Source organism: Lithobates pipiens, unplaced genomic scaffold (genome assembly GCF_037356315.1).
Source record: "Lithobates pipiens isolate NorthernLeopardFrog02 unplaced genomic scaffold, aLitPip1_a1.2 Scaffold_22, whole genome shotgun sequence".
NCBI classification, from domain to species: Eukaryota; Metazoa; Chordata; class Amphibia; order Anura; family Ranidae; genus Lithobates; species Lithobates pipiens.
The window spans coordinates 46,225,493-46,240,640 of NW_027507784.1; the positions used below are offsets into that span (position 1 = coordinate 46,225,493).

The 15,148-nt window shown below is 39.3% G+C and overlaps 1 protein-coding gene across 1 annotated transcript in view; it reads left to right on the forward strand.

The window, feature by feature from the left end:
• LOC143923728 (uncharacterized) overlaps window positions 1-15,148 on the forward strand; it is a 63,414-nt gene that overhangs the window by 17,064 nt on the left and 31,202 nt on the right. Inside the window, exons 3-5 of the mRNA XM_077447541.1 lie at window positions 3,969-4,268; window positions 12,218-12,502; window positions 14,025-14,132. Coding sequence (XP_077303667.1) covers window positions 3,969-4,268; window positions 12,218-12,502; window positions 14,025-14,132 — 693 coding nt within the window. The remainder of the gene's footprint in view (window positions 1-3,968; window positions 4,269-12,217; window positions 12,503-14,024; window positions 14,133-15,148) is intronic.

The following is a 15,148-nucleotide window of genomic DNA, read 5'->3' on the forward strand; positions in this document are numbered from 1 at the left end:
TAATAAAAATTATTACAAAAAAATAATGTTTTATAACTCAAGTACATTATCTACATCAGTGATTGTTTTAGATGCAGCCCAAGACAATTCTTATTTTTCCAATGCGGCCCAGGATAGTCAAAAGGAAGGTTGGAAACATCCCTGAACAGTGGCGACTGTTGGTATTTTTTTTTGGGGGGGGAGGTTGGGGCAAAAAATACTATCCGCCGCCATCCCCACCCCCCGGTCTGTCGAAGGCACACCCCCCCCCCCAGCCCCAGTTGGTCACCAGACCCGCACTGACCCCATCTAGTTACATAATTAGTTAGGTTGAAAAAAGACACAAGTCCATCCAGTTCAACCATTAAAAAAAATAAAAATTAAATAAAAAATATCGTACGATCCAATATACCCAATTCTATACCCACAGTTGATCCAGAGGAAGTCAAAAAACCCCAGCATAGCATGCTCCAATTTGCTACAGCAGGGGAAAAAATTTCCTCCCTGATCCCCGGAGAGGCAATCGGATTTTCCCTGGATCAACTTTACCTATATATGTTAGTACCCAGTTATATTATGTACATTTAGGAAAGTATCCAGGCCTTTATTAAAGAAAAATTGAAAAAAAGGAAAAAACTGCGCTATGATAAAAATATTATACTAATCGTCCACAATGGAACTTTGATCAGCTGCGGCTTGACTGTATTACATAATTACAGAAAAAAACACATGAAAAATTGAGTAAGCTGCGCTAAATCATAAACCCACATAAAATTCAATGAAGGTAAAAAACATTAGGCAAAATTCCAATAATAATGTGCAAAATTAGGCCTATTACCCCCAGTCCTAAAGAATAAGGGTTATAGGGTAATTGATCACAGTGAACAACGGAAAAAGAAAAAAAAGAAAAACAAAAAATATAAAACAAAATAGTGAACACCCAATGTGTAATTATATAGACATTTAAATTCCAACAGAGTCCAATATAGATGAAATCTTCAAATCTTCTACTGTGTAGCAAGTGCTTGATCCACCACCATGCAGCCAAAATTACTCCTTGCCAGAATTTCATGAACCCCCACTACAGAGGGTCACCAACAGCATGTAACAATAGATATCTCCCACTTCAGAAGGGTCTCAGCTGTTCTCCTCCCTCCACCGATATCATGACCAGGTTGTCAAACAAGTATCTTTAGTTATCTCCCATATATTAGGTCATATGTGCCAATTCCATGCAAAAACAAAATTGAAGCTCCAATAGTGTAAAACCTTTTAATATAACTCAAATATAAAAACAAAAATGCACTTACAAAGCACAAAGGAAAGATCAGCCTTAAGTCCGATGCGCCAGCCGGACGCAAATGGACAAACTCGTCGTTCCTGGGTACAATTCCTTCGTAAGGGGTGACGTCAGCGCATCGCTCAGCCCTTCCTTACGAAGGAATTGTACCCAGGAATGACGAGTTTGTCCATTTGCGTCCGGCCGGCGCATCGGACTTAAGGCTGATCTTTCCTTTGTGCTTTGTAAGTGCATTTTTGTTTTTATATTTGAGTTATATTAAAAGGTGATGGATCAAGCACTTGCTACACAGTAGAAGATTTGACGATTTCATCTATATTGGAATTTAAATGTCTATATAATTACACATTGGGTGTTCACTATTTTGTTTTATATTTTTTGTTTTTGTTTTTTTTCTTTTTCCATTGTTCACTGTGATCAATTACCCTATAACCCTTATTCTTTAGGACTGGGGGTAATAGGCCAAATTTTGCACATTATTATTGAAATTTTGTCTAATGTTTTTTACCTTCATTGAATTTTATGTGGGTTTATGATTTAGCGCAGCTTATTCAATTTTTCTTTATTAAAGAAATCTACTGAGCTGGCCAGAACCACCTCTGCAGGGAGTTTATTCCACATGTTCACAGCTCTTAGTGTGAAGAAACCTTTCCGTATTTGGAGATGAAATCTCTTTTCCTCTAGACGTAAAGAGTGCCCCCTTGTCCTCTGTGTTGACCGTAAAGTGAATAACTCAACACCAAGTTCACTATATGGACCCCTTATATATTTGTACATGTCGATCATATCCCCCCGTATCCTCCTCTTTTTAAGAGTGAATAAATTCAGTTCCTCTAATCCTTCCTCATAGCTGAGTTCCTCCATGCCTCTTATCAGTGTGGTTGCCCTTCTCTGCATTTTCTCCAGTTCCCTGATATCCTTTTTGAGAACTGGTGCCCAAATCTGAACTGCATATTCCAGATGAGGTCTTACTAATGATTTGATCTAGGTCGCAGGCAGTACTTCCTCCAGGCAGCGGTTTCCCTTGATTCTCTTCCCTCCTCTTCGCTTCTCCTCTCTACCATTCGGGTGACGGGTCTCGGGACCTGCTTCCTGATTGGCCGGGAGGATAATCAGGAAGACAATAGCAAATATCCATTCGCTATTGTCACACAACTCAGTGGGTGCTCTGAGACCAAGCCCACTCTTTTTTGAAGCCAACTCGAGCCCCAGGCTCTAATCATGTGTTTCTAAAAAACACAGTTGTAATCCATGCGTTTGGCGCCCTGCATGTCGATTAGGGGCAGGGCGCATGGATTGGGGGGGTGCCTCTGTGCCCCTTATGGACAGGCCGCCACTGCCCCCTGATCTAGTTATACTTATTAGGAAAATTAATAATGAACGTCATCTACTATTCAATATTATTATAAATCTAAACCCATTAACCCAAACCTTAAAGCAGAGGTTCACACAAAAATGGAACCTCCATTTTTCGGAACCCTCCCCCCCTCCGAAGTCACATTTGACACCTGTCAGGGGGGAGGGGGGTACAGATACCTGTCTAAAACAGGTATTTGCACCCACTTCCGGGAATAGACTCCCACAGGAGTCTATGCCTCTTCCTGTCCCGCCACGCTGTCTGCTGGGACACACATGGGCCCCAGAGACAGAGCGGACCAGTCTCATTGTGCTGCACGACCCGGGCATGTGTAGTAGGGAACCAGAAGTGAAGCCGCAATGCTTCACTTCCTGATTCCCTCACCGAGAATGGCGCCGGCAGCAGCCAAGAGCCGAGCGATTGCTCGGCTTCGGCTGCCGACATCGCTGGACTCCAGGAAAGGTAAATGTCCATTTATTAAAAGTCAACAGCTGCAGTATTTGTAGCTGCTGGCTTTTAATAATTTTGTTTTTCCTCTTTAAGTAAGCTAAATAAATACACTCCAGGTGCATAGAAGCAAAAAGTGTGCAACGTATTACAGTTTGTTTTGTTTAGAAAACAGTTACAGCCTGAGAAGAAAAGCTTGTCACATGCCAGCATGCTCAGTTACAGCTATCACTTTCCAGTGAAAGAGCTTTGTTGATTGGACAGCTCTAGCTCTGACTCACCCAGGGGGCATGTTGACCCCTGCAAAAAGACCACTGCTTTCACAGTAAAGTAACAAGGTAACTGTCCTTCTTTAAAGCATGCTGGCAGGGCACAGGCTTTTCTAATCAGGTTGTGGCAGCTTTCTAAAGAAAATGAACCATATGATTTTGCACACCTTTTGTTTTGATGCAAATTGAATGTATTTACATTTACACAGACTGTAATTCCCATAGTTTAGCACTTAGCACACCACCATATCTGAAAGCCGGATGAACAGTGACAAACACCAGCCACGTGCTGTGCCACACTGACCCTACCACGGGTTATGGTTGTCTTAATGCAAACAAAATAATTTAAGATAGATATTATATTTTGTTACTGAAGGAAAGGCAGTATGTTTTGTCATACTGCCAAAATAACAATATTCATATCCAATTCTAAACTCTAGCCATTTATTAAATGGGTACTCTTTTGCTACAGTAGCCAATACTAATTAAATATACTGTTACAATTACAATATGTGTGTATGTGTTACATGTGTGGAAAATTGTGTGGAAAAAACAGATAACTGTGAAATTTTCGTTGCCTATGTCTTATACAGTTTATGATCCTTGCATGTTACAGCTCAGCCACAGATCAACATTAAGGACAAATTAGTTGTCAAAAATAAAGAAAGTTCCCTGAGCAGTGTCATCTCTGGATACTACCCGGTGGACATTGACATTAAATGGCTTCGGGATGGAGAATTACTGAATAACATTGTGGTGGGAAACCCTCAGAGAGACCTGGATGGGACGTACAGTGTGAGGAGCTCAATTACCTTAACACCATCTGAGGAGGACAGAGAGCGGATCTTCTCCTGTAGAGTCCAACATGAGTCTCTTACTGCACCTCTCCAGGAAGACTTCAAGCTGGTGTATGGAGGTAACATTATCATTACTCAGTTTTTTTCAGCATTATAAAACTACAACCCCAATTCCAAAAAAAGTTAGGATGCTTTGTAAAATCTGCATAGACCGAATGCAATTATTTGCAAATGTCATAAACCTGTATTTTTATTCATAACAGCAAATAGAAAACATATGAAATGCTTACACTGAGAAAATGAACCATTTCCAGATAAAAATAAAGTCATAAGGTCATAAAAATAAGGTTTTGAAACTGATGGCAGCAACACGTCTCAAAAAAGTTGGGACAGGGCAACAAAAAGCTGGCAAAGTAAGCAGTATAACAAGGAAGAGCTGGAAATACATTTTGCAACTAATTAGGTTAATTGGCAACAGGTCAGTAACATTATTGAGTACAAAAGGAGGATCTTACAGAGTCAGAGTGTTTCAGAATTAATGATGGGCAGAGGTCCACAAAAACTGCGTCTAAAAATTGTTGAACAATTTCATACTTAATGTGATTGTAGCCGTATTAGTGCAATTGTGACAGAGAAAATTGAGTACTGTCCGTGATACTTTTTTTATTTGCACTAACATACAATTTTTCAGGACAAGCTTTCGGGTATGTCCCCTTCTTCAAGGTCCAAGCAGTACTGATTTACAAATTTTTAAGCAGAATGTAAAAACAAAAAAAAAAACACCTCTGAGGGAAAGAAGAAAAAAAAAAAAAAAAAAAAGAGGGAATGCTACACAGTGGTAAACATTCCCTTATACCAACGTATTTGAGATGTGTTGCTACCATCAATTTAGAAATTACTTAATATTTTTTTTAAAAGGTACATTCTCTTAGTTTAAACATATGATATGTTTTTTTATTTCATAATGTGAATAAATTATGGGTTTATGAGATTTGAAAATCATTACATTCTGTTTTTCTGTAGATTTTACACATCGTCCCAAAATTTTTGGAATTGGGGTTGTACATAGTACAGCTGAGTGGCATTAATTCCCTGTTCTCCAGATTAGGGGAATATCTAGGTATTTATCTCCAGCCTCTTGCAGCTAACAGTCCATCCTATGTTAAGAATAGTAAGGACATTCTAAATAGTCTGGAATGTGTTGGAGTGAATGAACAAATTATTAGACATGTGCACTAGTTTTCATTTCATTCTTTTTTGTTTTTTTCGGAAATTCGTAAGTTTGAAAAATTCATAAATTCGAAAATTCGGAATTTGTCAATTCGAAAATTCAAAAATCCTTTAATAGTTAGTACTAGTTACATTATTATTAGTTTGTTATTTCAGATTTTCGAGTTTTTGAATTTTCGGATTTTCTGTTCTTATCAGATTTTCCTTCTTTTGAATTTTCGTTCTTTTGGATTTTCGGATTTTCAATCTTATTTTTCACATTTCCAAATATTCTTAAAAATTTGGAAATTCGGATATTTCCAAATTAACAAATTTGTCTAAATTAGTTAAAAAAAATGAATTTAGAACTAAACAAACATGTCCACTGCTGGACTCCAGGGGCACCTCCACTTTACCACATGATCGACTTGGCTGTCCTGACCGGAAATTCAACTTCTGGCCTAGTTTTTCATTGAGATCTGTTAAACCTGGTGTATTCCTTTAGCCTGGTGAAATATCTGGGCATATGATTGTGTATTTAGGACAGATAGGGCATTATCCCTATCATATCAACATTTGTTAGCCTTGGCTCCTTCTGGTGATTTTTGGTGCCCCTGTACCCTGACACTTTTTATAACAAAATTGTCCCCATCTACCCCCTGCAGCCACGTTGTAGTAGGGCTGGATTGTGGCAGTCCTGGTGTTGGCTCGGCCTCTTGGTGGCGCCGGGAGCCAATTTTACAATACTGGTCACTATTGTTTGCCCTGAGGAAGCCAATGTTGGGACTACTTGACCTTTAATTCCTTTAATTCCTTCAATATCTGTAACATCTTGGCCATTATTAAATTTTCATAATTGTTCTCTTGTTTTTATGCACCCATGAATGTATTGTTTGTCAGAAATATATTTGTAATAAAATTATATAAAAGTTTCCATTGCTTAGGCACCGATATAATCCCATCTCCCACCCCTCCTTTTTTTGTTCTAACAATTACCTGGGATGAGGTGGCAGATCTATTGAGGACACCTGAGCCACATTCAATTACATGTCTACAAAGTATGTTGGTGACAGTAGACGAGGAGTCACTGTACACCAACATATGACAAACTGATGCCATGAATGCAGTCACATGGGCATTAAATGAACATACCAACTTAAAATTGAAGCAAAAACGGTTCATACTAAGAAGTCTAAAGCTGGCCATTACTAACAACTTCTTTTGGTATGGAGGGCAGCACTATAACCAAAAAAAGTAGTGTCTATGGGGGCTAAATATGCCCCCAGTGTTGCCAATATCTTCCTCAACAAATGGGAGAGTGAAGCAATACATGGAAAAACATGGACGCACCTTCCATTATATCGAAGGTACTTAGATGATATTTTAATAATCTGGCAAGGGACAGAAAGCACTCTTACCAACTTCATTGGCCATATCAACAATAATGAATATGGTATCAAATTCACAGTTAATGCACATAGACAACAAATTGACTTCTTGGACCTGAACATCTTCAAAGATGGAGACAAATTTGACACCAAAACTCACTTCAAAAGCACTGACAGGAATGGGTACATCCCTGTCAGAAGCTGTCACCATCCGAAATGGAAGATGGCAATTCCAAATGGTCAGTTTATGTGCATAAAAAGGAATTGTTCTCGTATCAGTGATTACATGGAACAAACTGATGTATTGCTAAAAAGATTTACAGACAAAGGATACGCAAATGGTAAGAACAATGGTAGGAGAAATGGACAGGATATGTCATTTATTACAGATTTTAACAAACAATACAAGTATTTAGAAAAAAAGCATTAGGGAACACTGGCCAATTCTAAAAAAGGGATCTCACTTTGCAGGATCTCTTGCCCAATAATCCCTTCAGGGCACCAGGACTAAGAACCAAAGTGGTTCATAATATTCTTGACCCTCCAAAGCAAGAAATCACCATGTTCCACTTTAAAGGCTTTTATTGTTGTGGCAGATGTAGTCCCTGTAGAAGTACTAAACCAGCACCCAGGAAAAGACCCACATTCATCTCTCACCAGACATTTAAACAATACCCCATTAGAAATGTCATCACATGTGGAACAAGGAATGTCACATATGTTGGCAGAACATCCAGAACCTTGACCAAACAAATTAGTGAGCAATGCATATAACGAACATATGAAAAGGGTTCCCAAAACATAGTGTTTCTAATCATTTAAGATTAAAACATAAAAAAACATGCTGAGATGACCTGTTACGCTGTTGATAGCGTGAAGGGACACAGGAGGGGTTCTAATATGATCAGGAAAATATCCCAAAACAAAACTAGATGGATATTTGAGCTCCAAACGCTGACACCTCAGGGGTTAAACTGTTTCATCACAAATTACTAAAGCAATAGAGAATATTGTTAAAATTAGAACCATTAATCTATTCAAACATCACTGTACATTAAATACCATCTATCTAATTTCCTCCCAATTAGAATAAAATACATATAGCCAACAAGGTTAATTAATTTAAAATATCAATATATTTTCTTATCTCAAGTTGCTTATTTTTTAATTATGTACTGTATTTTTAATTCTTCATGTAGTTTTCTAGTTTGACCACAAGATGGAGTCTTGTGTTTTAAGCTTGTGTTTTAAAAGAGAAAATTGAGTGCCGTCCGTGATACTTTTTTTATTTGCAATAACATACAATTTTTCAGGACAAGATTTTGGGGTATGTTCCCTTCTTCAAAGTCCAAGCAGTACTGATTCACAAACTAAGCAGAATGTAAAAAAAAAAAAAAACATCTCTGAGGGAAAGGAGAGAGAAAAAAAATAAGAAAAAAGAAAAACAAACACAAATCAATGGTAATAAAGATAGCAGCAGAGTTAGTGAGATAAGACAGAGGGAGAGCTATAGAATGGAGGGAGAGGGGGTCATAAAACTTTGGTATAATGGGTAAGGAAACCTATATCTAAATTCAGGCCATTCATTTTTGTGTCAAAAAGAATCATCATTCTTAGTGCAAACGTTTTCCTTTCCTGGATAGTTCTGAAATTACCTTTAAGAACTAAAACATTGAGGTCTTCTATAGTGTGGTCCGGTTTTGAGAAGTGATGTCCCACAGGTGTGCATAAACTGTCTTCTTTATGTTCATTGATGGTATGTCTGTGCAAATTCATCCTCGCTTGCAACTTCTGTCCTGTTTCACCAACATAAGATCCTTTGCTGCACCTTTTGCATTGGATGAGGTATACATCATTACTGGAGGTACAGTTGTAAGATCCCATGATATTGAAGGTCCCATTTGTGTGTGTGACACTTTTGGATAGATTGATCTGGTTGCATAGTTTGCAGCATCTTTTATTGCAGGGTTTGCTTCCATTATTTGTGACTTCATAATCAGAGTGAAGTTTCCTGCTGATTAGTTTGTGTCTGAGGTTGGGTGGTTATCTGAAAGCTAATAATGGGGATTGTTGGACTATACCTTTCAGAGTTTCATCCTCTGTTATAATGGGTTGTAAATATTTTATTATCTAGCATCCCCCCCCACCATTCTATAGCTCTCCCTCTGTCTTATATTACTAACTCTGCTGCTATCTTTATTACCATTGATTTGTATGTGTTCGTTTTTATCTTTTGTTTTCTCTCTCCTTTCTTTTTAGTGATGTGGTTTTATTTTTACATTCTGCTTAAAAATTTGTGAATCAGTACTGCTTGGATCTTGAAGAAGGGGACATACTCTGAAAGCTTGTCCTGAAAAATTGTATGTTAGTGCAAATAAAAAAAGTATCATGGACAGTACTCAATTTTCTCTGTCACAATTGCACTAATACGGCTACAATCACATCCAGCTTGTAAAACGAATCTTATGCCACGTACACACGAGCGGACTGTATGGCGTACTTAGTTCGTCATACAATCCGACGGACAGTCCGTCGTACTTTCCACTGAACGGACTTGACCACACACGGATACCCAAACAGTCTGACGAAAGCTTGCGCGATGACGTGTACAGCACGTACGACGGGACTAGAAATAGGAAGTCCAAGACACAGCAAAGCACCCTTCCGCCGTGTAAATCCTTTCTGGGCATGCGCCATTCTTAGTCCGTCGAACTAGCATACTGACGACCATACTGTCCGCTGAAACCAAAGTACGACGGACAGAATTTCGAAAAAACCGAAATTCTTAGTACGCCGGACTGCACGCTGAAAAAGTCAGCTGAAGCCCACACACGAGTGGATTGTCCGCTGAAATGTGTTTCGACGGACTAAGTACGCCATACAGTCCGCTCGTGTGTACGCGGCATTACTTGTAATTACCATTGGTACACCACTAGATGGTGATATAAAAAATATTAAATTTCAATGGTATGTTTGTTCTTAATGTTTTTGATTCATTTCCCTTGAATTATATATTTGTATATATATTTGTAGAAGTCTATATTGTAAACGCCCAGAAGTGCACAGCATGTGTGGATCAATTAGCAAAAAACTAAGTATCACAGAATTAGGCTAATGCCCAAATGGGTATATAAGCCCACACTAAAGATGATTCAGGATTCCTGATAACGGCCTTCCCTATTGGCTGACATGCGCTGAGGCTTGATCGCGTCAACGCGACACCAGACCCGCATGGAAAACGAGCACAGGGCACCGAGCCGCAATTGAGCTTGCGTCCAATGGGGACTGGTCGGATCACCCTTCACTAAAAATACATGCTGATCATGCCAGGTGCCGGGCACAGGCATCAAAACATGTGAGTGCATCATTTATATTTATTTTGGATTTTTTTTTTTTATAAATATGGCTTTACACTATGGGTGCCCCCCTTCTGTTATTTTTCTTCCCATCCATGGAGAATCATCCTAAGTACAGTTGACCTTGGAATAAGCCATCCAGGAATCTTTACTCCCCACAAAGCCCAAGTGACCACTCTATCGATAGGTGGTCAACGTTTTAGAGGTGAGTGTACATCCATGTGGGGCACCTCTGTCTGAGCACCGAGTATTGGAGCACCAATTATTCATTTATGCACGAGCACTTTAATTCACTAAGTGGGACATTTGTAATAATTGATATGTTTGATTCATCCATTTACTGTATGTCTTTATGTTTGAATTTTGTACCAGCTAAGCGCAGTGTCCAACCATTTCATTGTACGGTTGCTTAACCTTTCTTATAAAAAGGAACTCAAATACATACAATACATAAATTAAAGCAAACCGAGGGATATATAGATAAAACACTGACAATTAAAAATGATGGCATTATACTGACTGTACAGGCGATACTCGAAAAATGTGAATATCGTGCAAAAGTTCATTTATTTCACTAATGCAACTTAAAAGGTGAAACTAATATATGAGATAGACTCATTGCATGCAAAGGAAGATAGTTCAAGCCATGATTTGTCATAATTGTGATGATTATGGCTTACGGCTCATGAAAATCCCAAATCCACAATATCAGAAAATGAGAATATTACATGCAATCAATAAAACAAGGATTGTACATAGAACAATATCGGAAATCTGAAAAGTATAAGCATGCATATGTACTTGGTTCGGATATTCTAATTTTTCGAGTATCACCTGTAGCTGGGATCTCCAATTGTAGGTTAAGAAGCCATATGTGGCTTTGGGTTAGTTCTCCCCCAGTGGCTCAGAGCCTGCCTGATCACATTATGTACTATGCACTTCTTAAAGACCAAAAGACAAACAAAGTTTGCCTAATTTCTGTAATTTCATTAGTATATTCAACAGTATCCCAGGAGGATATGTTCTAATTTAAGCTTTATACATTATACAGGTTTCCTATTAAATTTCCTTTAGATGTACCTTCAACTGTGTAGTGCAAGGGTCTGCCTGATTGCATACAAAACTGAAAGTGTTTAGGTTTGACCTCATATTATATGGTGTTGTTAAATCTAGATGAAAATTGTACAAAAAAAAGTAATATGTATGACCAGCCTTAGATCTCACAACCCTTCTTTTCCCATTATACATGTTAGGCTGATCAGGCACACCAGTATTATGCACTGCCTTAAACCTGAACCCCAGGAAAGCAGATCGGTACGCAGATGAAATACATATATGGGGGCTCACTGTGTTCCTTGTAAGCGAGAGAGGAAAGAAGAGCTGCTGCAGATAGGTACAGCGCTGGATCAAGATCAGGCTATGGTTGTCACCTATCCAGGATTCATCTGAACAGTCTGGGTTTGGAATCACGTGTCTGGGTTTCAGTCTGCCTGTTGTTCCCCAAGTAACTTAGATAGTTACACAAAAATCTGTTGCTGCCTGGGAGCTGTGGGCCTCTGTCTGGGGGCAGGTTCGGCATCACTGGTGTTGGGGTGATGATGTCAGCAAGAGCAGTTTGTTCACCGTAGCATGCTGCATTACCACTCCCGGTGTGGGAGTGTCCTGTGCCAGTAAAGTGTTTGGGTTTGGATTTGGCTTGAAGGAAAATGTGGAAACCCTAGATCAGGCTCAGATGTTCAGTGGGGAGGAGGTACTTTTGATTTTTTTTTTTTCTTTAATGCAGATAATGGAGGCTTTCGAACCACTTTAAGTCAAAAACCTAACAACTACTGTAAAGGAGAAAGAGCAAAATGTAATTTTAGATGTAGTCTGACATCTAGTGGCCTTGACCAAAACACAGCAGCCAGGGTCTAGGCCTGGATATTCGGTTGCTATGTAAATACTCATAATTTAAATTATGAAAGACTAGTGACTGGTTATCTGGAACATTTTACAAACTATTTTGTTTTTGTCGCTTTTCTTTATCCCTGTCCCTCTTTAAACCTACAAGCCATTAAAAAAATCTGTCTGGGAGAAAAAAGCATTGGGATAACATATATGCCAATTATATTGCAGATATCCCATCCGTTAACATTACTTTTCAAGCATTTAAGTTGGATGTGGAACAGAACTTGGTGTGCGGTGTTTCTGAGTTTTATCCAGAATTCATCATAGTAAACTGGTACTTGAATGACACCCTGGTGAAGAATGTCAAGACCCGGAGGATCAATAGCTCAGCTGTGGAATCTGTCTACCCCTTCACCCCGACACAACAAAACAGGGGAATGGAAGTGAGATGTGTGGTGGAACATGGAACCCTCACCACCCCACATGTGGAGAGGCTGCAGGTACAAGTCACAGGTGAGTGACCTTCCCATTAACAGTAAAAGTGAAGGAATGAAGTCATTCACAATAACAAGTCCATTTCAGGAACATTTCAAGCATATTTATGTTCTATTTAGAACACCTTACAGCAGTGCTTGTTAATTTTTTTTTTTTTATATGGGGGGCCTCAAGTGTGGTCCCCTAAATGATCAAAGCCACAAATAAAATTGAGTGAATATTCAGTGTCAGAGACTATTCCTTATTTAGTCAAAGACTCTAGGCATAACGCAAGAGCTGATGAGAGACTGCAGACATGATACATGAGATGATCAGAGACTGCAGACATGATACATGAGATGATCAGAGACTGCAGACATAACACAAGAGTTGGTCAGAGACTGCAGACATGATACATGAAATGGTCAGGGACTGCAGACATAATACAAGAATTGGTCAGAGACTGCAGACGTGATACAAGAGATGATCAGAGACTGCATACATGATACAAGAGATGGTCAGACTACAAACATGATACAAAAGTTAGTCAGAGACTGCAGACATGATAAAAGAGATGGTCAGAGGCTGAAGACATGATACAAGAGATGGTCAGAGGCGCTAACTTTCAATAAGGCCACAGGGTAACTTTGAGCTATGTTCCTAAAATTGCTGCTCTCACTCTAGCATATGTGGCAATATGTAACATTTTCAGGTACCCTGATGCTTGCAATTTTGTTTGTATTGGGGGGGGGGGGGCGCAAAGATTTTTTTGGGTAGGCATTTTTAATGTTTGCGCGTGAACTAAAATTATACACTTTTTTCTTTTACTAAACTTTATTTTTTCATCAAAAGTCCCCTATGTGATGCATTTTTTTTGTGACATGTTCTCTTTAGCGACATCTGGGGTCTCAAAGATCCCTGATGTCTCACCTGGCCTCCAGTGAAACGAATGGAGTGCAGATCGAACTTCATTTGTTTCTTTATCAGTCATACTGTTTAGGGAAAGTGAGACCAGGACCCGTAAGTGATGTTTTACACATTGCTTCCTGATCATTAACAGGAAGGGGAGATCAGCGAATGGATGTTCACTGATCTCCCTCCTCTCTACCTGGTGGCATCCACCATGCCAGTTCTGGGTTCACTGATGGATGCATTGAGTCCAGGAAACATGGCAGGGGTGGGTGCAGGGGAGGGCCCAGGACTCCCGCTGATGTGTAAGAAATCTGGCAGCTGCACAGCCACTGGATCACTTCCATCTGACAGCCTACAGCTGTGTGTGTAAACCCCCATTAAAATCACTGACATATGGCATATGTCGGTGACGGTAAAAAGGTAAAATAAACACAGGGAAGGTACACGCTGAAAAAACACATCAATTTGTAGTACTGCATATGCATACATGAAGGATGAATAAACAAGACTCTTCCCACAGCCACTAGTTTTACACCTGTATCAGAACTCAGAATGAGCCCCACAAACAAGCATTATATACATTTTATGTTGATTAAAATGTACTAAAATGCACCACAGCACAATAAACATTATGTTTTCTTTTCTTCAGATCTGACGGCACAATATAAAAAACAAGTGGTATTTTTTACTGTAGTTTTGGTCTTATTATTAGGAGCTGTAACTATTGCCACCTTAATGATTAAACAAAGAAGAAAACGTAAGTATGTGGAATGTTTTATTATGTCTCACATAAGACTTGTATTATGTCCTCAAAGCTGTTTGTTCTATGGAAGATATATGTCCAATATGAAAATATTTCATTTTATATGGCCAGACTTATTTACTATTGCAATGCAGTATATTTCTTGTCTACAACTTATTAGAGTGTATCAATGGTCAAAATATAATATCAGATATTAATTTCCACATTATATTTCAAATATTTCTAGCCTATTCCTATTAATCTAAATAATCTTGGAGCTTGTAAATTTACCTTGTCAAGATTTTTTTCCTTGAATTCTGTGACACATATTCACTATGGCCTGTGATTAAGCACTGCTGTGTCACACATTTCACAGAGCCTTCCTTCTGAACTACAGAGGTGCTGAGAGGAGGCGGGGTCAGTACTGAAATGACTTCCTGCAGGTGTTTCGTCAGATTAGGCGACCTGTCAGATTTTGTAACGGAAGTGGCGTTCCGTCACCGCCAAATTGCTGCACCCCGCACTTCTCCACAGTAAGGATACATCTTGTTACACCCACCAGAGTCTGGCATTTCACACTTATATTTAGCAGTAAACTCAGCTTATATAGTGAAATTCAGTATTTTTTAATCCGTAAGACTGTTTTGATGTTGATTTTTCAAAGCAGCGGTGTTCTGTCCTATTAGTAAACCTGCGAGATCAGCAGGCTTGCCCCTGCTTTGAAAAATCAACATCAAAAGAGTCGTACGGATTTAAAAATATTAGGGTGACCAGACGTTCCCGGTTTCCAGGGAGAGCCCCCAGACTGAGGACACTGTCCCTGGACTCAGTCTGTCCCCGGTTATGTCCCCGGATTCAGGGCTGGATTAACGTAGACAGGGCATCCCATTTTGGCTGAGAAACAGCCTGGTGGCTCGGATGCCGACACCCCCTGCTGGACAATCTCACTGCCGCTCCTGCTGCTGTTCAGTAGAGGAGAGGCAGAGGCAAAAATTGATTGTGTGGAGGGATGAGACCGGGAATTGAGCAGA